The 27,588-nt window shown below is 36.6% G+C and overlaps 1 protein-coding gene across 1 annotated transcript; it reads right to left on the reverse strand.

Annotated features, from left to right (window-relative positions):
* Nucleotides 1-151: 151 nt before the first annotated feature.
* On the reverse strand, nt 152-27,529 carry NHLRC2 (NHL repeat containing 2). The gene is made up of 11 exons (XM_065066971.1): nt 27,177-27,529; nt 24,972-25,124; nt 20,290-20,745; nt 17,806-17,927; nt 16,925-17,054; nt 9,334-9,433; nt 8,644-8,875; nt 8,065-8,187; nt 6,816-7,025; nt 5,475-5,700; nt 152-2,661 (listed from the first exon to the last, which is right to left on the reverse strand). The coding sequence occupies exons 1-11, from the start codon at nt 27,337-27,339 to the stop codon at nt 2,405-2,407; spliced, it is 2,172 nt and encodes a 723-aa protein (XP_064923043.1). The 5' UTR covers nt 27,340-27,529; the 3' UTR covers nt 152-2,404.
* Between the last annotated feature and the right edge of the window lie 59 nt (nt 27,530-27,588).

The raw sequence follows: 27,588 nt of genomic DNA on the forward strand, positions 1-27,588 counted from the left end.
AAGGTCCTTTACAGTTTGATCCTGGACTTCAGCTTGATGATTATGCAACAGTTTTCCTCCTATGGACTATCACCCTTCCCAAGAAGCTCATAGTGGTTCTGAATGTGTCCACATATAGGGACTAAAAGCTAAAACTTGAAACCAAAAAGGATATGACACTTAAACACACATTTATATATGTACATTTAGATAGAAAACATATCCACAATACCGTATTTAAACATTACACACTACAGTTAAATAAAGTTAGGAATACACAGTCTTTCCCCTACAGCAATACATTAATTTAAAAGTGTCAATAAGAAAATAGATTTGTTGACTTTTTTGTCCTTTAAATACTGGAATACAGGCAGAATTTTATGAACTCATCCAATTGAAATAGACAAATACCATATTCTAGTTGAAAATGAGAAAAAAAAAATCCATCTGCTGAATTTTATGTTCAAGTCAACTGTAACAGTTTGGTTTGTTGTTCTGAGCTTCTGTTTTTTTTTCAGTAAGCAACAGAAAATTTGGGAGCTAGCTGGACACTGAACTAAGGTTTCCTGGCTACTATCTGAAGTTAAACAAACAAAAAATGCTGAAAGAGTGAGTTGTACTAAAGTGTAAAAAAAGGATAAATGCCCAAAGCAGTTTCTTTACCTTCATCCTTCCAATAGTATTTGCAATCTGTGAACAAAGCAGCAAAGCTTTCTCCTTCTTCAAAATGGCATGTGAGAACTGAGAGGCTTATGAAAGGACCTGAAAACACTGCATTAAAAAAGTCGCTTAAAAAACAAACACAAGAAAAAGAATAGCCCAGGCCTTGCCTTGCTGACAGGTGAGATAATAACCATTTCTGGTACACAGAGAACTCACAGACAGACTGGCATTTCAATGGAAGGAAAAACCACACCAGTCCATATGGTTCCCTTAAAACAAAAGCCTCTCGGGTTCATGACCAACATTTCAGTAAGAAAGAGCAACAACAAATCATACTGCAGATTTACTGACAGGTGTCAGGAACAACGGTGATTGTTTTAGAAAAGATTATATAAAAATTCTTCACTACTGTACTTCATAATGTATGTAAAAATACTACCTTCAAACTTAAAATCATCGTCTTAGAACTGATCCTCATGACCAGAGCACACATCCTAATCCAATAACCACTTAAGCACTATGGAAACTCTTCAAGTAAAAGACTTGCAGAGACATGCCACCCCACCATATTGCTGCTACTTACTACAGCAAATTGAAGGAATTTAACTTGCGAAACACTTAACCACCAAAGGCAGAATTTTGTAATACAGTTTCTAAGCATCTTGTTCAATGGTTATGCTACCACTTTTCTAGCAAAACTCAGAACCTCTAAACATGAATGCAAATAATCCATTATTAAATGTATAGTTCTGGTTCAGCAGCCACTATTACAAATGGGGGAACTAATAGTAACTTTGAAAGACTCTGAATCATACTTGAGGAGTATAATATTCTTCTTAATATTATGCATTTGCAAGGCAGAAGTCTTCAGTCAAGTCTTTACAGAGTCACCATAACAGTAGGAAGAGAAAGTGATTCACCCTGCTTGAAATGGTTGACATTTAATTTTTGCACTTTTGATATTCAACCATTATCCACCACTCACTAGAAAATGTAAATTGGTATGTAGCAGAAAAACTCCAGCATGGTTTTGTGGTTTTTTTTTCTTTATATATATACAGATTAGAGAGGCACATTCTTTGTTAGAAATCAGCATGAAATTCTTCTGTAGGAACTTGATCACTTCCTTTCACAGGAATTTTTCCATGAAACTACGTTTGCATATAAGGCAGTCATTTCTAGTTAAGCAAAACACTCGGTTTACATAAAATTAGAGCCGCACCTAGTTTAAGATGTATTTTCAAAATATATGTGTCATAAATGCTGCTGCAGAAAAATAAGCAAGACGCTTCTTTTATAGCCTAGAGAAAGAAGCTGTTAGTTTTGACATTCTATTAAAATTTAATAAGGGCACAAAAGGAATTTGTAAGTGTTAGTCCAAAATGATGTAGCTCTTTCAACAGTACATACAGTGCAAAGAACTTCTTACAGTAACATCACAAAGTAACACCAGCTCTTTCAAAAGGACTCTGAAAACTGTTGCTCATTGCTAAGCCTGGTATACATCCAATATATTCACAATTGGCAACAGAGTCTAGAGTATTACAATATTATTGCTGCTACTGTAATAAAAAGAAATGAGGTTGTGATGATAAATTTTCACGTTAAGATGTAGGGAACTCTGCTTCATTTTACCAAGTACATAATTTCTTAGCTTTGTCACAAGCTACGGGAAAATAAAAAACAGAAAGAAGTTTTTCTCCTACAGAAGTGGTGGATAGTAAAATAAAGTAAGAAATTAGCTGCCTCTGGGTTTGCTGGTTCAAAACGTGTGGATCAGCTCAACTTGAGCCAAGCTGTCTTGGTCTGTATTAGCTACCTGTAAAGGCTGACTGAACGAGATTCCTTTCATCATGCAGGCACTGCTACCTTTGCTGCAATAGTAGAGGCACACTTTGATAGCCAGGGTAGCTTCAGCTGACAGGCAGCTCCTGGGTAACTGAAAGGGAATGGTAGTTTGACGAGAAATATCCTTTATTTCTCCAGTTGGACACTGTCCTTGAAGCAACCAGGTATTATCTATAAAAGAAGAGCAAATTTTATCATTAGGATATTTAAGACCATATCTGAAACCTACAGAAAACACCAGCTTTACCTATAGGACAACATGGACTTTCTTTCCATATGCAACATTAGGGAAAACTCCCTTCCTGATTTTTCCAGTTGTGGAAAAAATAAAAGTAATTTACAAATGCTTCTTTAGCAGTCACTTAAAGATGGAGATATCCATAGCTTTGCTTCAGGACTATAGGTATATACAGAGTACATCTTATTTAAATGCAATGGATCTAAAATTTGTCCTATATGCTCTTAAAAGGATATTAGAATTTATTCTAAGATATGCAAACAAAACTCCTTCAATTAACAGCTGCTATACATTTGTATCAGCGGTCTAATACTCCAGGTAAGTTATGTGCCATAAATGCACTAAACTGAAGGTAAATTACAGCATTTCCAAACACAAGTGTTGGTTTTACAAGTGGGTTGCTGCAATTCAGCAATGCTCAGGCTGACTCTTACAACAGATCTTGAGTTCCACATTTATTTAAATATGAAAGAGTATGTGAACTGAAAAATGAACAGGACAAAACATGTACCTAGGTCATTGCATTGTATTCTTTATTTTACTGTGAGATGGATGAAGTGCTCTTTTTGGCATTTTTCAGAAAATACCTAAAAGCTGGCTCTAGAATTTATGAGCTTGAAATGACATGTTGAGTTTAGGTTGCTTGCATTCTCCAATTTTACTAACCCTTGAAGCCATCACATATATCTTCGCTTCAACAATATTCCGAGATTCTGTAGGCCAAAGCGTGCTGACTCTCCTGGAAATAGTCTATTTGTACTCCAAAATCACAATCTGGGATGAGAAACTACTTTAAATCATGAGGGACATAAACAAACTGCACTGCCTGTACAGTATTTGCTGATTGCTTCTAAAAGCAATCAATTTCATTAAGCTACTACAGGGACACTTTGAACACTGGCCAAAAAAAGACCAGTTAAAAGACGCGGAGATGTTTATTTCCAGATCAGTTTAACTGCATCTGCAAGCGGGGATAACTATTAGCAAGTATTTACCGTTGTAAAAGCCAGTATGGCATGTAAATTCAGCCAGAGACCAATTACTAAAAATAAGTAGAATTTTAAAATCCAGCAGCATTTCTAAAAACAAATGTTTTCCAATGCAGTGCAACAACTGAGTGAACATAACTGAAATATAAATGTTCTCTCTATTGCTTTCAAAAAATCTATTGAAGGTGCAAATGGTGCAATTTCAACATCAAAAACTTGACACAGAAACTAAAGAAAATTACACTGTGGGCTCGTCTTCTCTAAAAAACTGTTTAGCAACTCATTAAACAGTCAATTAAGCTTTTCTCTGCTCTACACTGCCTTAGTGGGTCTCTTGTTCACTTCCTCCCAGAGGTAACAGTTGTCTATGCCATGCATCACTTAGTTCAGGGTGCCCAGAGTTTAACAGAAAACATGTTTATTGACAAAGTCAGAAATGTCTCACAGAGTCCAAGTGCCAAGTGTTCTCCCTCCTTCAAGAACACTAGTTTTTGGTAGCAGTTTTACTTAGGCACCCAGCACCTACTATAGGATGCTTTTTACAAGTATTGACATTCCAGTGAGATAAAAAATTTTGTCCTAGAGTGTAAAGGTACTAAACTTAAAGCAAATGAGTCACACCTGAGTAACTCAATAAACTGGCAAAACTGTTTCAATCCACAAAGAATGTAGAAAAATATGGATTATTTTGTACAGTGGCTTTCACATAGTATTGCCAAGGGCACCAAAAGATCCTCCCTTTTGGGTACAGCCAGACCAGCCTGTCTGAACAGCCACCAATGGTCAGCCTGTGCAAGGAGGTGTTTTAGATAACTGTGCTATTTTTGTTCTGAAGAGAATTTTAGGGAACACTCACAAGTCTATTCTACCCGTTGTGTTATGAGCATACTAATCTCCAGCCTAAGGGATAGCAACGATGGCCAGAATTAAACCACTCCCATCGCACACCATGTGAACATTCCATGTGCTCTTTTAGAACACTTCAGTTGGAAGATTTAGACTCAGGAAACTGCCATAACAAGAACTAATATCTCCATTATTCTAATATAAGAATAATATTCCCATTTCACAGTAACCAAGGTACATAGTGACTGAAAGAATTGTCCAAGGTCACACAGGAAGTCAGCAAAAGAACTGGCAAGAAAGGCCAGTCATTTCTGCTGCCTTGACTTACCACGATTTATCTCTTACATAAGAAATATTCCAGCAGAAATATGGAAATATGAAATAAACACGGTAGGTTCAAAGTAGTTAGGTATAAAAGTACCTAAAATACTTTCTGGACGAGACAAGAGAAAAAAAAAAAAAAAGGAATGTCTTAGGAATGTCTTTCAGGAATATGCTTTGGCTTCATGGTCCAAGAACCAGACATTAGGGCTGGGATAAGCTGTTCATAGAGACACTGGAGAGGGCATCTAAGGAGCAAACAGCTCAACTGTTCTGGCATCAGTACCTCTGAAAGCCCTCGCTGGCAGCTTGTTCCAAGAAAGTTTAAAAGAAATAATGCAGCATGCATTAATTCAAGTGAAAAACAGTCTATCAGATGCTTTTTTTTTTAATCTTCCAACTCCAACTGTTAAATGTATCAATTCTAAATAAAATGTATTATATCACAGGGTCAAATGTGAATACAGGACTGGAAGGGAGATTTTGATTCATCAGACTGAGACCTCTTTTATTGCTGGCATGTCACAATACAACCCACTCTGTATCGTACTTACTTCTGTTCATCCAATGAAACAACACAAGCACTTTACCTTCTGCTGTGATGAACCAGGAACTGGGTGGTTCTTCATTCAGTTTTGAATCTGGAGGAAGAGTCAACTTTAATAAAAACTGAATTGTCTGGCCAGGAGCTACTGTAAGTGAAGGAAGTTGAACATTTGGTGCAGATTTAGGCAGTTTTGGAAGGTTTGTTACTTTATCCTTTTGCGCAGGCAGGTTGTCTGGAACATCACACACTTCTGGATTCAGGATAGGCAACTGTCAGTAGAAATCAAACAAAATACTTGTTTTTGTTTGTACCGAAAGCAAATAGGCTTTCACAATACAACCACAGTTTCCAAGCTGACATGGACTAGGAAAACTATTATGATAATATGGTTATTGTACAGAAATTTTCTGTCAGAGTGCAACAAGAAAATGACAAAGGGAAGGACAAAATTCTTTTTTAAAATTGAAAAGATAATATTGATTAATCCAAATAATAATCATATTTGCTATCAAAATCATAAAATCCACGACTACTTTAGAACATCCACTACTTAGAGTATCCCTTAATTTAAAATGTTAACGGTTGCATTATATATTTTCTATAAATAAAATGTATAGATATTTTCTTCTAATTTGGCAGTGAACTGCATGCTTTGGTAATAAAATCCAAGAGATTTGTGCAGATTGCACGGTAAAGGACATTTTCCCAGAAAAGCCACTAACGTGTTATATGATATGAAAATTTAAACACACATTAAGATCGTGTACTATTAAACATAAGAAACATACAAGACAGCTGGACCATTATGTCACTCACATATATGTATATACATACGAAAACATGACAACATAGCGCCATTATAAGATGGACAGGAGCACGAATTTGTTTTGCCTTCATGTTTATAAGCAAATACAGCAGTGCTCAATTATGACAGTGGTTTTGAATTGGTAACTTGGAAGCCTGCTATGTATCCTGCTTTAAGTCACTGACCTCCCCAAACCATCTCTTATGGCTTAATTACAGCACTTGGTGATCTATTTCAACGTCTACTTGTTATAAAGGGAGTTGGCAATTGCTCATGAAATGCTTTTCATACTGAAAAACTGGAACGTATTTTTAATAACTCATGTTTCTGTATTGTTATTTTCCAGAGAATCATTCATCTCTTTGTTTTCATGCAATAGTTGCCTTTCCAAAGACTAAAGCAGTCAACAACTATGCTGACAGGCAATGTTTATTTGCCAAATCATCACATTCTGTGAATATAGCTACTGTACCCCAAAAGTTTATTACCTATATGATTTTTATACTACTTGCCAAAGTCTGTAATAGTAATTTATATCAAGAAACACCACTATCAGCCTGTTTAGTAAGTATTACTTGCCATGGAAAGAATTTTTGTTTCCAAATCCAGCACTTTAATCTGATGATTATTTGTGTCTGCAACATACATCAAGCGGCCGTTTTCTTCAACACACAAACCTCCCGGTTCATTAAAAGTTGACTGTGTAAAGCTGGAACCGATAACATTGCCTGCTTCTCCTGTGCCTGCCAGGGTAGAACAGTTCTTCATCTTGGGATCTACAACCTTAATCTAAGATTAAAAGAGACACAAAAATCTTAACTGAAAAAAAACCCCACCAGGATTTAGAAGTTCTGCATTATCTTATGCCCCACATTTTCAGAAAACAGCACTAACTTTGAGTACCTTAGCTACCAAGTGTGTGTCCTATTATATTTTATGAAATGACATCCATCATCATCTTTTTTCCCCACCATTCCTTACTGGACTTTACCTTTTCTTCTGGTCTTCATTCAGTGTTCTCTTTCATAATTTCAAAGGCACCTACCCCTCTGGTATAAAAGTATGTTGAATGACTTGTTTTACTTGTGTCTGTTGCCCTTCTAGAAACATTTGCAAAATAATAAGAGCATAACAAAACTGGCAATCTAACTTTTTTTGCTAAAAATAGATGAGTTTTTACTTAAAGTAATAGCAAAAAAGTGTATAATGTTTTACACAGCACCTGAAACAAAATTTCATTTGCCACATAAATTTCAGTAAGTATTTAGTGTTATGAATTTATCTGCAAATTAAAATAAATTACTTTTAATGCATTTCTTAATGTACAGTTAACAACCTCCTAGATACAAAAGCTTATACAACATCACATAAGAACAATCATGCAAAACAATCCCTCTAATCTCAGAGTTCCATGTAGGCAACCCACACCACTTCTCAAAACTTGGGTGGCTTTTTTAAGGGAAAAGCAAGTCCTCTTGTACTCCCTGTTTTATCAGGCCTGCAGTATCCCTGACTAAGCATTCCCAGCTCTCTTGCCCTAGTTCAGCATCTTGGGAAAGATATAAGGGTCTTTAGTCTAACTGTAACTTGGCACTTTAAATTCACCGTCCCCAAGGGATCATCATATCAACAGGGCAGCATGTGACAGCAAAACAATGGTAAAGACCCATAAGGGAAGGAAGGAAAGAAAAAGAACTCACAAAGGAACTTGTATCATTTATTTACTCAGCTTAACTGAACCAAGCACAAACTCTGTATGTTTCTAAAAGAATCCTTTGCAGTAGTACAAACTGCAAAGCCCATATATAACAAGCTACTACATACTTACCTTATGATTATAGGAATCTGCTACATAGAGCAGTTTTCTTTTCTTGTCCCATGTTACACCTAAGGGATGCTGCAGCTTTGCATTTATGCCCACTCCATCCACATCACCAAAGGCAAACAAATTCTGAAAAAGTATTTTATTAAATTAATACATTTGATTACTCAATGATGACATGAATTTAAATGATTGTAATTAAATGGAAATCACTCACTTAAAATAAAATTTAAAAAAATCAAGACAACTTAAAGACAAGGATACTGAAAATGTGAAGTGTGGATGCTAACCATGGAAATGGAAACTCTTACACTTCAGTTCTCAATATGAATCCAGCTGGCTTTAATGACCACACAATGCTGAATCAAGTTGGCTATTTTAAAAACATGTAATTTGTTATCTGAGGAGCAACAATCTGTACTACAACCTGAGCATCACAACCTGCACATGTTTGCATTCCAAGCAGTGAAGTTAAGAAATTGATGGCCATGGAAACTGATTTACCCTCTCACCCCAAAAGTGGTTCCTCCAGGTCAGGCTTGAGCAATACTAGTAGGGCAGTGTGGGGGAGTTTGAAGTGATTACCAATGGATCTCTCTCTCCTCCTACAAGGTGTTTCACTGCTCCGTCTTTCAGAGAGATGGTTCGCACGGTGCTGCTCTCGCTATCCGCTACAAAAAGGCAGTTCCATGGTTCCTCAGCAGCCAGAGAAAGACCCGAAGGCTGCGCAAAGCCTGCCTTGTGTGGGTATGCGTTGTTTCTGTTCTCTTCGTTCCCACTCCCAGCGAATCGAAGGCAGACTCCTTTCTTTAAATCACTAAAGGAAAATAGCAAAATAGCACACAAGTTCAAGCATGGGTCTGAAGTACTTCAGACATTATGCATAAGCAGAAGATACAGGACAAGTACTTGTGAGTTACAAAACCAACTGTACTGCAGCGCAAGGAATTATTCAATGCCTTTGTGCTAACTTTATTTCATCTCAGTTGACCATTTATCACTAGACAATTCAGCAAACACAAGGAAAAGTAACAGTTAATTATACAAATGTACCTTGCCAAGTCATAGTTTTCATTTCATCTAACAGATGTGGGAAAAAGCAGCCCGACTTTAAAGGACACGACTTTTAAGTCTGAACAGAAGCAGCAAGCTTCAAGCTAAGTACAGGCTGAGAAAAAATATTTTTAGTGTAATTTGATTATCTCTCTTTGGGGTTTGAAAGTTGTTTATCACGACAAAGAGCAATTACACACGTCTCTAATTACAGCTGCTTACCTTCCCTTTGGTAGTTTTCCACCTTCCAGCATCAGGGCCCATACCTGATGAGTGCCTGCCATTGCTATCCATAAAACATCGTCTTCCTGGGTCCCTGAAACTTGAAAACAATTGATGCATAAAAACGGATGAAAAGAAAAACCTTTGGGAATGTTTTATAAAACAAAGAAATCATCAAACCAACCCTCTGTCCCCAATACTCCAGCTCACCTTCTGCCATGGGAAAAATCACAATAAACAAAACCAAAACAACCCACAAACAACTAAAACAAAAACAACCCCCAAAAAGAACAAACAAGTGCAAAAAAAAAAAAAAAAACTAAACCAAAACAATTAAAAAAACAAAAAAAAAAAGAAGGAGAGAGAATGTGTTTCATCTACCAAGCACTCCCTGCTATTTTTCTTCTGTACTCTTCCCAAGGATCTAAATAAAATATTTTTTCAATATCTCTGCCTGGTGAAGGCAATACTTTCAACACTCTCTATTGGGCCCATGTTTCACCTGTTAGGGCTTCTTACTCTAATTCTGCACACTGAAAGGCTTATCAAATATGAGACACAGGCAAAAAGTATTGCTATTAATTTCAAATTTTACTGAACATGTAAGAGCAATAGAGAGAAGATCCTTTTTACAACTAGAGAACAAGACAGGAAAAATAAGAGTACCATAACCATCACAAATTTTAATGCAATTTAAATATTTTCTACTGGATGGCAATTAGAACAAGGAGAATGGATGCATGCATGGAAACAGCACAAGCATACCGAATTGTGGAAAATATGTCAGAACTTTAATAAAAACCCATATATATAAAATTAGAAAAGGAAAAATGCTGCCTATAGTTGCACAGCTAAAGTGTTTTATCACACAATGGTCCTGACACGACACAGTTGAATTCTTTACGTTCTGAAACAAAAGACAGAAAAAACTCTTCTTTGAGGATTAAATAGTTTGAGGACATGTCACCATTGTCATCCTTGCACTGTTCTCACAGGAGAAGGGGGCCAGGAAGAACTAGCATGCTAAAATTATGGTAATACCATCATTATCACAACTCCTTATCATCCTTGAATGGAAAGAATTTATTTTTGAAGAATTTATAATAAAAAACCCATAAGAGAACAAAGCAAATCTTCTAAATTTATTCAGTTAAGCACCACATTCCAACCTATCTTGAGCTGTTTTAAAAATCCAGTGTAGTTTCTCCTTATTAGGGTATGTGCTTTCTTATCTTTAGTGCTGCCCACATCAAAGCAAAGTATGGCTTGCAAATGTGATATACTCATGTTATAAAGATTCACTAATAATGAACTAGAGATCTGCATGCACTGGTGTTCGTTCCATAGTATATGATTCTTCAGTTATTATACGTTATATATTCCGTTCCAGAATCTGCCTCTGCTATGTATCTGTGTTTTAAGAATTCACAGTCCTGTTTGCACACATACACAACTTTAAATAGTTCAGTGACACTGCTGACCATTAACTGTGAGTCAATGTGAACACACAAAAAAAGACTTAATTTCGTACCAGTCAAGAGCAGTATCTGTTTGAAGAGATTCCATTGCCAGGACTGCCCACGCTTTCAGCTTCCCTGTCTGGGGACTGCACGCTTACTTCCAGTCTGGGAATTAAAAGCCTGGCAATCAAAATTACATTTTGTGGCTGGCACCAATGACATGTTCTAAGTATATGTAAGTTTGAAAATGTTATTCTTTTCTACTAATTTTATCTCTAAAAAAAGAAATAAAAAGGAAGGAGTCTGTTGGTACACTCATCCTCTGGAAACACTCAAGAGGCAAGAAAAAAAAAAAGGGTTATACAATACACCCTTCAGTTTACAGATAGGCACGCTGCCTATGCACATGTGTGAATGCAAGTCTTGACTTCAGTTAAGTCAACGGAAGTTTGGCAAATTAAATCCAAATCTGACTGTCAGAACAACCAGAAAATCATTGTGCTGCTTCAGTGAGACAGAGAAAGCAAAGCCCCAAAGGAATGCCTTTGCACCATGAGTCTGGACTGTTACAAGTATGCACCATCCTTTTTGGAGGAGTAAAAACTACATTTCTTCTTTTTTCCCTGTGCTACCTGTCACTATTTCACATAGTGTTGCATCATGCAAACAGCATAACCCCTTATGAAACAAAATGCTTCTGGAATTTTCCTCCTTAGTTAACACACCTGCCCTCTCACCAAGGGAAAATCCTTGGACGTAGATATTAAGGGGGTGTCATACAATAGGGAGCTAAAAATTCTGACTATAAAGAAATATTTTCTCTTTCTTTCCCAAGTTTTCCAACTCAGGCTTTCTGACTCTAACGGCAGTAAATACTTCAAAAAACACAAAGCAAAAATGATAGCATTTGTTAACATGAAAACTAGTTTAGATTATTTAGTGTTAGGATAAATCACTATAACTATAGAAAAAGTTAAGACTGGTTATACGTTTTGTTCATTCCTATCTAAGCAAAGCACTTGAGGTACTTCAGCACTGGTCCCCCCGACCCCCAACGCCCACATTCCATGTTTGAAAGCACTTTCAGCACTAAATGAGAACAGTTAAAAACTGTGTCTCATTCAATCCCCGCATGCCTGACAAAGACTCTGTAAGACTTGTCAAGGATGTTTATTTTCAGCAACTCTGCATCTGGAATTCTGCATTAAAAACAGTATCTAGTACTTGAAGTAGTGATTAGAAATTTGATTTGTAGTTTTAACTCCTTTAGCATGAGCAGACATTTAATTCACAGAAAAAGACTACAGACTGTAGAACAAAGAGAATGAGAAATCATAAATCCAGGTACAAGTATCATAACTTTTTATAGAGGGCATTTCAAATCACGGACTTCAAAATGTTACTAAGTTTGACATCTGTTAAGACGGTAACTCTGCTAATCAAATGCTTCTTTTTTACTGCAGAAAGCGATCATCAAGCATTTTGTCAGGAGGTAGGGAAGTTCAATTTACTAGAAAAGAATCTGTCAAACTAAATTGTGTGGGATTACTGTTGGACATTCAGTGACAACTCCAACTGCATCCTCATGTTCAGACTTCAGCCTTCATATGCTTCTGTCAAAGGCATGTTTATACTAAAATACTAATGTAAATATCTAATTTCTTGACCTATTTCTATAGTGAACATGTGAAATATTAATCACTGTTGATGCTATTACTGTTCAGCAGCACCATAACCTCCTTAATCTCCTAGTTTTGGCTTGGAATACAGAATCAGAGCATTCAGTCAGCTGTTTAACTGGCTTCCTGTGGAGATAAAGTTTGTTGGGCTGATCGCACAAAACCCAAAAATTCCGCAAGTTTATCCCTCCTCAGTTTTCTCTCAAATGGTTAGAGGAAAAATAAGAAATTCCAGTTTAGGAGTAAGTATGAAAGCTTCTTAAGGATAACAGAACCCATACACAAATTATGTTAGGACATGTGAAAACTTCAGTTAAATCCAAACTGTTCATATAGAGCCTGAGCTCACCCAGAAGTGCTTACTGCTTACTGCTGAAGGGATTATTGCTGTATTTTTTGTAAAATTAGGGAAAAATCACCATCAATAATTAAGAAAAAAATAATGTTTCCTCTGGAATGCAGTGGTACTAATAATCCTCTAGCAAAAACACTGAGAGAAAAAAGATCTCACATACTTCTACCTTCTATAAAAATTGTACCAGTATAAGGTACTGTATTTTCATTAAAATAATATCTATGTAAAACCTAAACTGACATAAAAATTTCCAACTAGTTTTCTGAAAACATGGTCACTACTGTACTTTGGAGTTTCTATAAATAGATGACAATCATGCAATTTAAGACCAGATTTTGGAATGTGAAGCACACGGTTATGTCACCAAGCACAAGTCATTGTCCTGTTCCTTCTAGCAAGAATGCAGCTATCAAGAACATTTCATGCTCAGATCAACTGTGCATTTAAGTCTCACTTGCTTTCAACACCCACTGAATAAAAATAGAAGGGGACAACAGAGAAAGCTAAAAAAGCACACAGTAATTTAATAATGTACTTTAGAGCTGCTGGCCCTCCCCTTGTATTTCCTGCACAATCTATGTCAATGTAAATTTCAGCACCAACTTCAATGAAGCCAGAACTTAATCTATGGAGTTCATTCAAGAATGTTAAAAGTGGGAGGGTAAAACACAAGCTCAGTGGGCACAACTAAAGGGAAAAAAAAAAAGATTACAGGGAAGAATACTGCCTGCCTGAATCCTGGAAAATTCTAGCATGTGTTTAACCCCCCTATCTTAAAGACAGACATTTCTGCCAACTTTCTTTTAAACGGTATTTCACAGTCACTTAACCTCTTTGCCTCAGACTTCAGCATCTGTATAAAATGGGGAAACAAAAGCCTGTTACCTCAGGGAAATACAATGAGGATGCCTGAAATCATGCTACTTAGTCATATCTGTTCTGAATATTAACTTATCTGCACCCTCATAACTCTTTACCTCAACATTTTTTGTTTCACAACAAATTATACATTAAAATTTTAAAATGCAAACAATGAAGACTCTGAATTGATCAACACATACTCCAAACTGTATGTAGCAGTAATCTCAAGAAATATAAATGGTGCAGAAAAAAGTTTCACTTGAAGTAACCTTTCCACTTGAGACACTGAAAATGGTCAGCATAAGCTGTTCAATACTGTCCAGTGCAATACATAAACAGCTTAAACTGTTTTTCTCTCTTTGATGTTCTGGATAGCATAGCTTTGGACATTATAAAAGGAAACTCACAGGAGCATTACTTGTTTAAAAAATAGAAAACCCATAAACCTATCTTCTGAAAGAAAAAAATGCATCTTGTACACAGTTTAAGCTACACAGAGTTAAGGAAAATCGGAAGCTATGATGCTATTTCCTGCATGCTATGCCAGTTAACACAGAAGTCAAGCTTCTGAATTCTGTAATAACGAAGCTAAGATGTTGAGGTGTACATGATGTCCTGGCAACTAGCACAGAGATACACATAAGCATATGTTAAAAAATGGGCACTGCTGCATGGATGCAAACAAAAGTAATGTTTGAAACTCTCATTGATTACTTCATCCATCCAAATGCCTAAAGAGACCCGGCAAACCAGTTTTAATATGCTGAAAATAGGGTCTCTACTTGCAGGACAGCACAACAGCATCACCAACCAAAGGCTGGGTCACTCCTCAGGGCAGTGAAGACTCCCTACAACACTGTGCTTTGTGTGTATTTACTGAATAACAAACACATCCTGTGACATAGTGGACAGTAACCCAAGATCCCACTAGGCTCAAGCAATTTGCAGTAGCAGTACAACTTGGACAAACTCTGCTGCAGTGCTGACAAACTCTTTTGATGTCTGGGAACAAACTTACAAAAGTCACTGCAGTTCAAGGCAGTATCTGTGCTGTAAGACAAACGCTTTGCAGACTACAAGACACAGCCCTGGCTTCGTGCTCTGGGACAGGCTCCTGGTAGCATGTTACTCAACAGAACCCTCCGTTTTGACAACTCTCTCTGTTTATAGGAGGAGTTTTCTAGTTTCCTAAGGAGTTTTATATAGCTGTTACAGCAATTTAATTTTTTCCTAGCTAACTTTACTCACACAAAACCATATTAAAAAAAAAAAAATCTTAAAAAGAAACTGAAAGCAACCTCACCACCACCATTTTATCAATTTGGCCTAGTACTCTCTCAAAGAAGGAAGTTAAACTGATTTAATCTCTTCTTAACTGTCAGTTTACATTATATTTTCTAGAGATCTAAATAAACAACTGACTGGTAGGTTCTAACTGAATATGAAAAGATCTGAACAGAGTGAATTCAGGATATCTGTTTTTATGTAAACACTTACAAAAATTCAGCAGTCTGTGTTGAATAGTGCACTTGACTAATCCTCTACAGATGACTAATTCAGTGATTACTATGTTCATGTTGATAATAATAATATCAATTAACATTCAACAAGCAGAGCTCTCAAAAATAAAAATTATCAACAGGTATTCAAATACTGGCAGATGCAGAAGTATTACGAAAAATAAAAAGTAAAATTATAGGATATTTTGCATAGTTCTGTTAACAAGCTTGAGTTTCTGAGGCACTGATGAGTTATGAGCTGTTGTCTTTGCTGATCTGCGGAACAGCTCTGCAATAACATCCCACAGAGATGAAAACTACCATCTAGTCACACAACAGCCTGCTGGTTCACAAAAGGAAAATCAGATTGGATAAAACTCTGAAAAACTCATGCCTTCAGGAACAGCAACCCACATCTGGTAAGATTCTCTTTCAGATACTCCTCCTTTCTCTTGCAAGTATGATTTCATATGTTTAACACAGACTGTAAGGATCATTGACAAAGGCTTTCAAAAAAGTGCCCCGTAGGTTTGTTGCTAAAAGTGTTAAATGAAGAATTAATGCTAGTTGCTTATTTAAGTAGTCGAAGCTGCTGGAGGTCCAATGTTCATACTGACAATGTATTTGTACCAGAAGACTTCTATACAAAGAGAATTTACGAAATAGATTCATGTTCCCGCAAACTAAATCTGTGTTTTCCTGCTTTGTTACTGACCCAAGATAACAAATGCTGACACGTCAGCCAAATGTTCTAATTTACTAACCTTGCAAAGTACCTCTAATTTAAGGTTATCACCCCATTCATCTGCAGATTCAAGAAATCCAAATACTTGAAGTCAATTTTTATGCCTGAAATGCTGACGTAAGGGTTTTGTGCCACATTAAAGCACTGTTCTGTCATTGTTAAGAAACTGGCATCTGCACCTTCTAAATTATCTTGAAATGGAAACAGGAGAAACAGAATATCAACTCAGAGTCAATAACAATTGAAAACATGGCAGTTAGGTGATGTCAGGCTCAGGTGTGTGCTAAGTGAATCAAGAAAGATACTTAAATCCTCAGAAGCCAATTCTTGCATCCTATTATACAAAGATCTAATTTTGACCCTCTGATGCTTGCAAGGTTATTTCTGAGGTGTTCCTCTCCCATCTGATTGAATCTATCATGATCTTGAGTCTAATGATTTTGTGTCACCTAAATAGGAACAAACAGAGGTCCCCAACTAAAATTATTTTTATTTCTTAAGCTCAGATATTTACAAGTGGTCAGTCATGTCTGTATAGTCAAGGAAAGGAACTTCTAAACAATCACAGAATCACAGAATGTTAGGGACTAGAAGGGACCTCCAGTCCAATCCCCCTGCTGGGAGATGAGGTTACACAGGAATGTGTCCAGGCAGGTTTTCAATGCCCACTTCCTGTAAAACGCAGTTGCTTCTTAAGCGATCCTGGCCTAAAGCACTGGCCTAACAAAGCAAACACAATTTCCTTCTTTATTGCGACACAGTAACAATACAATCTGCTACAGAAGAATTTTTCTTCACATCAAGTAACAGTTCACATTTTTTCAGGATCCAAAGCAGAACTGCAGTTGTCACTTGAATATGAAAACATGTTTTTTTAAAAATCAGTTGTAAAGTAAATTTTTTTCATATGTCAGACTATTACCAAAACAGGAAATCATTTAGCAAACAGTCATGTATGTGTAAATATGAGATGTTAAAAGCTGATACAATACTTGAATTTCCGAAGACCACATCCCACGGAGAGCTGATAGCCTGTTCTTCTCCTTTTGCTCCACCTTCCTTATCAACACCTTGTATCCCAATGCCTGCTACAGTGGTCACCACCTCTAATTCCAGGTCAATCTACAAGAAGCAAAATTACAGACACTGAATGTACAGCATTACCCTGACTAAAGTTATAGATAATTTGAGCTAGATGTCAAAAAATAAACCCCAAATCCTAACAAATTTCAGGTATTTGTTTATGTAGGAAAATAACTAATTTTACCACAATGCTTGCCAACATGGGGAGAAAGGGTGAAGCACTGGGCAGCAGGAAAACCACGGGCCTGGAATTCTCTTCCACATGCACCAAAATTTAACACCACTTTGTCAAGGTTTGCTCAGCAGTTGTAGAAAAAAGCATCAACATTTTCAAGAGAAATACTCTGGTGGACAATGGATATGGATGTTTTATTTTAAGCTTCTACAGGCATATGACACAAAAATTCAGATACTGTAACATTATGTCCCATCTCTATATAATATAAAGAATCTGATTCTACTGGAAGTGAAACAAAAACAATTTTTGCTTCCAGTACTAAGAATAGACATTTCTCATAACAGGCAACTAAGAGTCATTAAGGAAAAAAAAAATCAAGTTACCCTAGAACAAGTAATGCATTTCAGCTACATTTGAAAGGAAGCACAAAACTATATGTAGCCCTTTAAAAAATAAACTGCACAAAGCATTTATTTGTAAGACACTGCACCAAATTTCCTTCCTGCTGTTGAGGGTATTTGGAGAGTAATTAATTTGGTGTAAATTTTCACCCTGTGTAAGCAGTATAAGGTGTCGGAGATTAAATTTTGAATTTCCTTACGGAAAATTTACCTTTCTAATTAGGTGATTTTCTGTATCAGCTACATAAATAACATTATTTTTAATAGCAATCCCTTGTGGTGAGTTGAAAGTTGCCTCTGAAAATCTTCCATCTCTCCTTCCACTGTTTGGACCTATAAATGAAACAAAGCAAAACTCAAAAGTAATTTTAGAAAAAAAGCCCTTAAAATAGACTGCATGCATTTAAACCTGTAAGAGAATTACATATTCTAAGAAATGCTTTCACAGCACCTTGTGCAGTTTACATTATTAATATTTTGTGTAGTCTCATTTTAGTCACTGTGCTATGTAATTAAAATAGCCTGGTGCTACTAATTTTTGAACACATTCTCCGCAAGTTCTCTGCTTCTTTAAGCTCCTCTTCCAAACAGCAGTCTTAGCAGGGATCTAAATTGCTCCTGTTCCCTTGCACTGAAGGACAACAGCAACAACAGACGACAGAAATTAAAAACTCCCTATTTTTTTATTCCTGACTACATCAAAGCCAGCAGGAAAAACTTAATTCCCAAAGTCATCTCCATTTCAATGGTTTAGGTTTTGGTGTAATCACAAATAAAACTAATATTTGATTAGCAGCTTCTCCTCATTCATAAATACAATTATGAAAAAGATGACATGGAACTAATTACACAAAAGAACAGTGAGACAGACCAAGTGACAGTCTTCTGCACAGAACAATCAAGAAATAGAAAGAAACATGACCTGAATATGACAGTATGAAGGCAAGCATCGTATTTCACTGGGAGTAACATTTAAAGTGCATTAGTGGTATGTGTCAGCAGAAGACATTTAGATACATGAGTTATGTGTGCATCATGATTTATGATGCAAATATAGTAATTTCAACCTCTGTGCACGCCCACATTTACTACTGTATTATCGACTTCATTGCATTATCTTCTGCCCACTGAATCATTTAACTGAGTCACTGAAATACACGAACTTCTACAACCTGCTGTCAGAAGACAATTTAGAGCTTTACAGCCATGAAGCACTGAGGTGCTGCTGTGTCAGATTCCAGGAGTGCCCCTTGAGAAGCGTCAGGGTGCACATCCCCAGGGAGGGGAGCAACACAGTGCTACAGGAGAGCTACTGGCTCCAAGGTCAGGACACTTTCCTCTGAATTGCTGTTTCATGACTGTCCCAGAACACTAACGGGTACCTTGTCAGCAGAGACTCCACCTCACACATCAAACAGAAATTAAATCCTCTCACTTTTGTCATAAGAAATCCTGTTTGTACTTCCCGCAGGAGAAAGGTATGAAGACTAATGCCTTTATCAGGTTAACTTGGATAATTAGTCTCTATATCCAGGGCACTCTTACTTCAAATAGTAAGATGATTTCTAACTTCTTTTTTTCTCTAAGTGGCAAGGACACTGGTATTTTCATGTGGTTTGCAGGATCCTGCCATGGGACAGGAATAAGCCAATATCAGACTAAGTAATATAGGACACATTGGCACACAGGTCCTAACTGTGAGTCTTAAATGAACCATTGTTTTCAACCATTTGGGCTTTCAGCTACTTCCTAAAACTGTCTATTATGGTTGCTCACAGATGGACTGTCCTAATGGCTATGTACCTGATGCATCAAGATGTAACTCTGACCACTGTAACAGCATAAAAAAGGAAAAGCCTGAATATTTCATTTATGAAAGAGTAAAGCCTACAAAGTATGCAAGTTCAACTACATTTTCTTTATCTGTATTGTAAAGCAGATAGTAATTTTACAAAAACAGTTAAAAAGATTAGTTTTTGTAAGCTGAAATGTTACTAATATAAACTTTGAATCAAATGTAACTAAATTTTAAATACGTTCACTATTTTCATAACTTGTTTATATGTTAGGCCTCAGTTTTGGTGAGAAAACAGGCCTCTTAATATATACTAAGGCAACTTCATTTTCAGGTGCCTATGTACTAGTGCAAAGCCACTGTTCTTAATATCTCTCCTCTCTTCCAAAAACCAGAAGGGGATCCTATACAGGAATGCTCTTGATCTAAAAAACAACAACAAACAACAACAAACACCCTCCAAAAACCTCCCCACATGGCACAATTCAACATTCATTCTTCTGTTGGAAAGGGAGGTGTTACTGTCTCTTTTCTTTTCCCTACCTTGCTGCTGTATGTGGATGTTAGTCCCTTAAATCAAAACCCGTGTGCAACTCTTTCAGAAGAATACAAGATGTGTTTTTTGTAATTCATATTGGACATCACAAAAATACAAGACTTAGTCAATGAAACAAGGAAAAAAAATTGGATACCTCAAACAGTTGCATGAACAGAGCCTCTCATTGACGGTACTATGCTATATACCCCTATATCCAGTAAAAGTGATATTAGTAGAAAAAAATATTTCTGGCAGTGCATGTAAACTGTTAGGTCCTCTAAGAAAAGACTCAGTGTAGCAGGCCCAGTGAACACAATCTAATCCTAAACTAAAAGTGCTATAATAAACTTTTATACCCTTACCTCCAATAATGTGCAGAATTTGTCCATTTTTTCGAGTGACCAAAATCCTATGATGTCCAGTGTCTGCTATTACCAGCCTTTCTCCTGAATCATCCACAGTCACTTTGCCAGGAAAGAGCAGGGGTGACAGGGGGAGGGAGTCTCTGTATAGCTTTATTCCAATGTTGTTATCTTTGATTTGTCCTCTCTCCTTGTAGAATTTCAGTGTTATAGAAGTAAATAAAAACAACTTCTCTCTGTGTCCCTCTCCAACAAGCGAAAACAGCATATTTCCGCGAGGCCCAAGGATGACCAGAGTCGGCCAGCAGGACACTTCTAGTTCATGCCAGAGTGTTGCATCTGCATCATTTACTACAGGGTGGTCAATATTATACCTCAGAATGGCACTTTTAATGTTATCCAGAACTTTTTCATTTGGGAATTTTGCTGAATGGACTCCAACAATAATAAGACCATCTGAAAGGAAAAATAAAGTTGTGCATTGAAACATATTTGTATTTGAATTTAAAAAAAAAAAAAAGTAAAAATGAAGCACAGTTATCTCACAATGTGACTGACTGCTTTCTAGACTGAAAGAGTATTTGAACCAACAAAAAGCAATAACATCCTAGTAGGAATATAGATAGCCATCTATACAAAATGCTGACACTTGGAAATAACATTTCAATAAAATGACTGAACCTTAGGACCATTACTTCCCCAGCTGGTCGATATTTAGTATGTCCCAAACAGTTCTTAGTTCTTGAAATTCTTCATACTAAGGTAGAAGATACTTTCAAAATCATTATGGGTAACCTGTAGCAGTTCAACTGATACTTTGTTGTTTCTCAGATGTTTATAATATCTCTTTGTTTTTTGACTCCTATACACAACTATGGTGTTTTAGAAAATGAATTCATTTCCACAGTTAACTAGGAATCACAAATGCAACAGCGAACTCTGGAAGCCCAAAGTTACCTTGGCATACATAATTCTAGATAAACAGTAAAAAAAAAAAATAATATATAGGTTTCTGAAATCAATACAGTATTCTATATATTCTATATTTGGTTAATAAAGACAATGAAATGTTTAGATTTTCCCATAGCAGGGATAACTGAACTTAAAATCCTAGTAAGAAGGTGCTGCATAGGCATAAAGTAACTTAATTCTGCTTATATACACTGCATACATAATCCCAAACTTAAAATCAATCAAAAGTACACAATTATGAGCTTCCTTGAATTGCTTATTTTCTTATTTTTATGAAATTCAAACAGAGAAATAAAAATCTATGGCTCAGATGTCAGATGCTTTTCCCTTGTGATAATAAGTAAATCCACTTCCACCCCAAGTAGACAATTATGTGAGCAGCCCCAGATTTTCCACTTGCCTTTCCTACCCAACAGAAAAAGAATGAAGAGCTTTCCTTTAGTGAAACCACTTTCTAGTACTTTCTAGAAGCAAATAAAAAAAGGACAAAAAAAAGGAAAAAAAAAAGGCTACATCCTTTATTGCAGGGCTTTAAATTATGTTTTACTAGCATGATCTCTACCAAATGAAGTAAACTGAGCACATCACATCAGTAGGTTTGGCTGAATAGCTATTAAATTTAGATAAGCAGAATACAATTTAGTTGTAAAGGATAAAGGCACATGTGCAAAGTGAATCTCTAACTAAGCAAGTTCTGCTATTTGGTGCTTACTCTAATATTGTTATGCTTTATCTTAAACCACAGCCAAGGGCAATGGCCCTCCTGAAAGGTCACTCATCTGGAAGAGATGCTGCAAAGTAAAAGACTTAATTGAATATAACAATTTCACAGATACAATATTAAAATTCATTATAACTGATACAGTCTTTATCAATCCTATAGGCTCAGCATGTTGCAATTTCAGACAGCTGAAGTAGCAGTATCATTAACTGCTGAACTCTAAACAGCAGGTCTAATATTTAATCTGTAATAGGATCAGCAGCAGCTCTTATATTTGTCCTTCAAAAATATCATTAAAGCTAGAAAGACAATTCTATACTAACACCTGAATAGCACAAATAAGTTACAACATCCTCTCATGGCGAAAACTATTGTGGAAACTGGCAGGTGCTGTACTGAGATATAAGAATATGCACACCATTTAAAACACTTTACTTGAAGGATTAAAACAGCACAACACTGGACTTATGCCAAGCTATTTCTGAATATTAAAAAGTACTCCCTCTTATAGAAGTCATTTCTGGACTGCTGATAACATGAACTGAATACGCACTGGGGTTTAAAATAACTTTCTGAATGCCACTTGGAACACAGAAATAGCACGACTGAAGATAGCAGCAAGAACATATCAGATAGAGATGCTAGGCGACATTTAATCCTATGGAAAGCAGGCTTCGTTTTGAAACACATCTCCTGAAGTTCCAGACGCTAGAACTGTAGATACGTTCAGTGATAGATATAATGGTTTAGGATCACCCTAAAACCACAGCTTCCTGTGTTCAGACACCTCATGTCTGATAACCACACTGCTGAAGTTTCAACATACTCCATGTAAGAGGGCAATTGAATCACATTTTTTAAAAAGTAATCAGAGTATCAAAAATGTACATACACAATGTACAGTCAAAAAAGATACTATAGCAAGAATAAGGTTTGTTCTTCGCTATACAGAAAAATATAGGCAACATTCCTTCAAATATTCAAACAATACGTTAAACATCCAAATGCATTATGAGATATTGCTTTTTCAGAATAAGATGCTTGTCTTCATTCTGACTAATAGTGTCTGCTAGGTCAGCACCCTCTGCCACATCTGTAGCACAGTAAATATATACATGAAAGGTGTAAATAAATGCTATGTTTACAAATCTGAAGTTTACTAAAGGAAAGTTTCTCTATATATTTAATCAGACTTGCTGCTGCCAAAATAAATGGTGTTGCACCTTTTGCACCAAAATATTTTTTTTGCACTCAAAAGGTGACATATTTCAGAATTAACCCAACCAAAATTGAAGGGACTTCTACTAAGTGAAGAAAAGAACAGACTAAAATGGAATGAAATTCCAGAATAAGGCTGAATATCAAGATAGCTGCATTAATATATCTAGACATTCTTAAAGCATTTGTGGTATGTTTGACAGCCTTCCTACTCTAGTTTTTTCTTCCAGCTTTTACCTTTCTCAAGCCACTCAAGTCAACAACTCTCTTTTTTCTCCTAGTGGTTAGCAAATCATGTTTGCCTTTAGTGAAGAAGTATTTTTTGGTGGCTTAAAACACCACAACTCTTACTGCCTTGATATATTTATACATACAACTGTAATGCTAAAAAAACAAAGAAAGATTAAATAATTCTGAAAAGGCCAACAATAAAAATATGAAAACAGCAGAAAACAACCAAAAGGGAGATCTTTAGTGAAAAACACCAATGTATTTCTCATTTTGTTTGAACCAACAAGCACCTTAATCTGTTCCTGTATCCAACTGCTATCCTCTGTTTCCTAACAGATTAAATGCAAGATTAATGTTCCACACACCTGCTCTTCTTTCCTTTTACCTTCACTTTCATCCCAAGTATCTTTTTTTTCTCACTCTAGTTCCTGTAGCAACATGCTAACTCAAATCCAAAAAGAACTTATTAGGATAGCTCAAATGCAGAAAGAGTTTAACACCTACAAGCAAAGTACTTTCATCAAGCAATAACAACGATGACAGGAAGTTTTATACAAGTCAAACAAAAAAATTCATCTTGAAATCGACGTCCAGTTCAAAGTGCTCCAGCCTCTTCTACACCAGTTAGGAAATGTTCAATTGTTTTAAAGAGAAAGCTTGTGGGGAGAGGTTGTTAAAATGAAAAAAGGTAACAAATGAAAAAAATGCTGCCAAAATTAAAATCAGAAACACAAATGGAAAATCAGAAACTTAAACATAATGTTATTTACTACATCTATATATTTAATATAAATTCTTAGGGCTGAAAGCAACACAGTTTTTCACCTCACTGTTCAGTCTATTAAAATATCCAAGATAAGTGAGTAGCTGATACCTTCTGTGTAAGACCACAGTGTATCTCTGACAAGTCATCATGATGACATGAGACTGCATTCTAAACAGTAATTACCCTGCACTTTTATTCACTCAGAGAGTGAGAAGATAGATTTCATCTCAGATGTGTATTTAAATAACTTAATTCCCTCTCCAGAATACAGGACTACTAATGGTATACAATGTGATGCCAATACAAAAAACAAATCTAAACCAAACTTACATATGTTATTTCAGTCAAAATAGAAAAAACCCAAATAATATTAACTATATCAGTTCTACCACCTTTACTATGTTCTGCTCACAGCTGTTTCCTAAACCAAGTGTAGAGGTTCACAGACACAGATTAACTTTAAGCTCGTATCTTACATCCTCACATAGCTTTTTGCAAACAGCTTTATTTATGAGGATATCAGATTTGAGCTTTAAGCACATATCCTGTTTCTTTAATTATACAGACACAACAGATACCTTATTTAACCCCATTTAAAAATGTGATAAGAGTACACACAGTCACCCTTTTTAGGCTACTTAAAAGATTAGAAGACAATTTCAGGCACCCCTGAAATTTTGCCAGCTGTTTAGCAACCAGCAACAAAGTGACTCAGCTACTCCGCCTGCAACACTGCCAGGAAATTCTGTTCCAAGCCAGCCAAAGCACTTTTACCTTTATCAGAGTACTGGTGCTCTAACGCGTGGAGATCAGGCAGCAGGTGCAAGCAATTGATGCAGCAGTAAGTAAAGAAATCCAACACCACAACTTTTCCACAAAGGTCTTTGTGAAGAGAAATAGGACCTTCAGTGTTTAACCATTGTAGATCTGGAATTCAGAGAATAGTGATACCCAGTTAGAGGAAGGGTAGGGAAAGGTGCACACCCTCATTTGCACAACACCACACAATGTTCTTGGTACAGTTCACCTAAAAAAAAAATCCAACATCGCTTTCAATGCAAGTATAACAGAAAAATCGAACCAAAAGTCTTATATTTATCCAACTCATCCTTACGTTCCACAATTCTTCATAATCAGTAAGTTAAAGTAAATATTATTAACAAGATTTAATGTAATATTGAAAGTGTGGTTTATATATTCCTATAGGTGCCTTTTAATTGAAAGAGCATGCAAGCCTCAGAACAATTTTCATACATTTTAAAACATGATTTATATTATTCAACTGCTAACAATGCCATACAGGTAAAAACTGTTTATTTACAACTCACACAAATGCTAGTGAACTAAAAAACTGTTAAACTCTTAATGACTTTTCCAACAGTTTTTTAAAGAACTAATTTCAGAAACGACTGAAATATTTTTGTGTTTATAGTTCTGATCTTAATTTTCAAAGTTTGAAATGACAGATATAAATTAATCCTGTTATATGGGAAGAAACACAACCCTTTCAGATATACCCCGTAGTACTCCCCAGCAGTTATTTTAACCACTTGATATGAGACACGAAGACACTGTTTTCTCACTGGTAATTGATATTTCTCTGATCCCATAAGAAACTGATATCAAGATATGAAAGAAATATTCTAGGATAACATTTATGAAAATAATGGAGGGGGGAAACAGATTTATGTGATACAATGCCAAGGCAAACTACATTTTTGAAAGATTACATTTTAAACTAATCTAAAAATCCTCAGAACTTCCACCCTGATAGTTTCAGCAAACTATTAATAAGATCTTACTGCCCCAGGAGAAGTTATTGCTGCTGAAGCCAGCAGGAGGCTTGTTTTCTGTTTCACTAAGAGGAGGACTGGTCTCTATGTTCATATATTTATATATATAAATGGATACATATGCATTCAGATTTGTTGAAAATAATAATTTATCAAATTTATGCAATATTTCCGCATAAGGGCAATGCTTTACTGTTTATATTTTAAAGAAATGAGAAACTTATTTATTCTATGGTATTGCTCCTCTTTTTACCTTTCATAAGAAAATATTATAACAGGAATGAAAAGCATTGGCTGCCTATTTAAGCTCTTTTTAGAGGAGACAATAAGCTTTGACAGGGCACCGAAAATGAAACAACACTAATGACAAAAGTCTAGACAAAAAGAACATTCACTTTGTTCCATTGGTTGCAAGTCAGAATTCATTCCCATGATACGCATGTGATTTTAACCCTGAAGTTCTCCTCCTGAGGGGTCTGTCTTGCAGTCAGATGTGAGCTCCCACAGCTCCAGGGAGCCTCACTGAGGGTACAAGGACTATGAGCAGGACTTGCAAGATCTTACAAGACTCAACGTTTGATTTCACACAAGAAGAGATAGAGAAATGTGGGAAATGGGCATACCACTAAAGGAGGGTGAAATCTCCAGCACTGTTTGTACTATCAGGGACATGGAAATTGACAAGCACAGGTAAGTCATGGGCAAGGAGAGCTGGGAAATACCCTAAGTGTCTGCAGTGAAACCAAGGCAGCTCAGGAGAAAGCTGTGAGAATTGGTAAGGTTCTTACTATAACCACAGGAAATATCAATATACTATACAGAAAGGAAAGGCTTTATTTAAAAAAAAAAAAAAAAAAAAATTAATGAAGCTATTAGAAATTTCGAAGAGAGGCTTTAAAGAACAGGGTTTTGCAACCAGAAGCATGAGGAACATTTATAAAGAGGTTCCTTTTTCTTGTCGTTTGCTCCTGGTGCTTTCAGGAGTGGCATTTCCTGTAACTAGAAATGCATTTTTAAAAAGGCAGCTAAGAGGGCCGTAACTGCATGGCTCTCACAGGTGGCGGGACTCCAAGGAAAACGCCGCAGGGTGAGCGCCAGAGCTCAGCCACCTCTACCGGGTGAGTCCCCGCCGCCGCCCGCCCGGCGGGCCCGGGACGCCGAACCGCGCCCGGGCCCCGCCACCCACCTCCGCCGAGCTCGGGCACCGTCAGGTCCCGCTCCCGGCTGTCCATCTTCTTCAGGTACTGGTAGACCAAGTTCTCCTTCTCCTGGGGAGTATCGGCGTCGAGCAGGGCGTACTCCAGCTGTGTCTGGGCGGGCAGCAGCCCCGCCAGCCCCCCCGCCGCCATGGCGCCTCCTGGGCGAGCCCTGTTTACCGGCCTGGCGTTTCACCGCCGCACATTCGGCACGTCCCACAACGCTGGGGAGGAAAATTGTAATTAAAAAAAAAAAAAAAAACAAAACCAAACAAAACCACAAAACAAAAACCTGAGCACAAACAAGTAATAACTCGTCTGTCTTAAAGGGAGGGGCCTCCTCATTCATTCCGTGTTTTTATATAGCTTTGATATTCACATCAGCATATTCGCGAAGAGAAT

This window comes from Columba livia, chromosome 6 (genome assembly GCF_036013475.1).
Source record: "Columba livia isolate bColLiv1 breed racing homer chromosome 6, bColLiv1.pat.W.v2, whole genome shotgun sequence".
NCBI lineage: Eukaryota > Metazoa > Chordata > Aves > Columbiformes > Columbidae > Columba > Columba livia.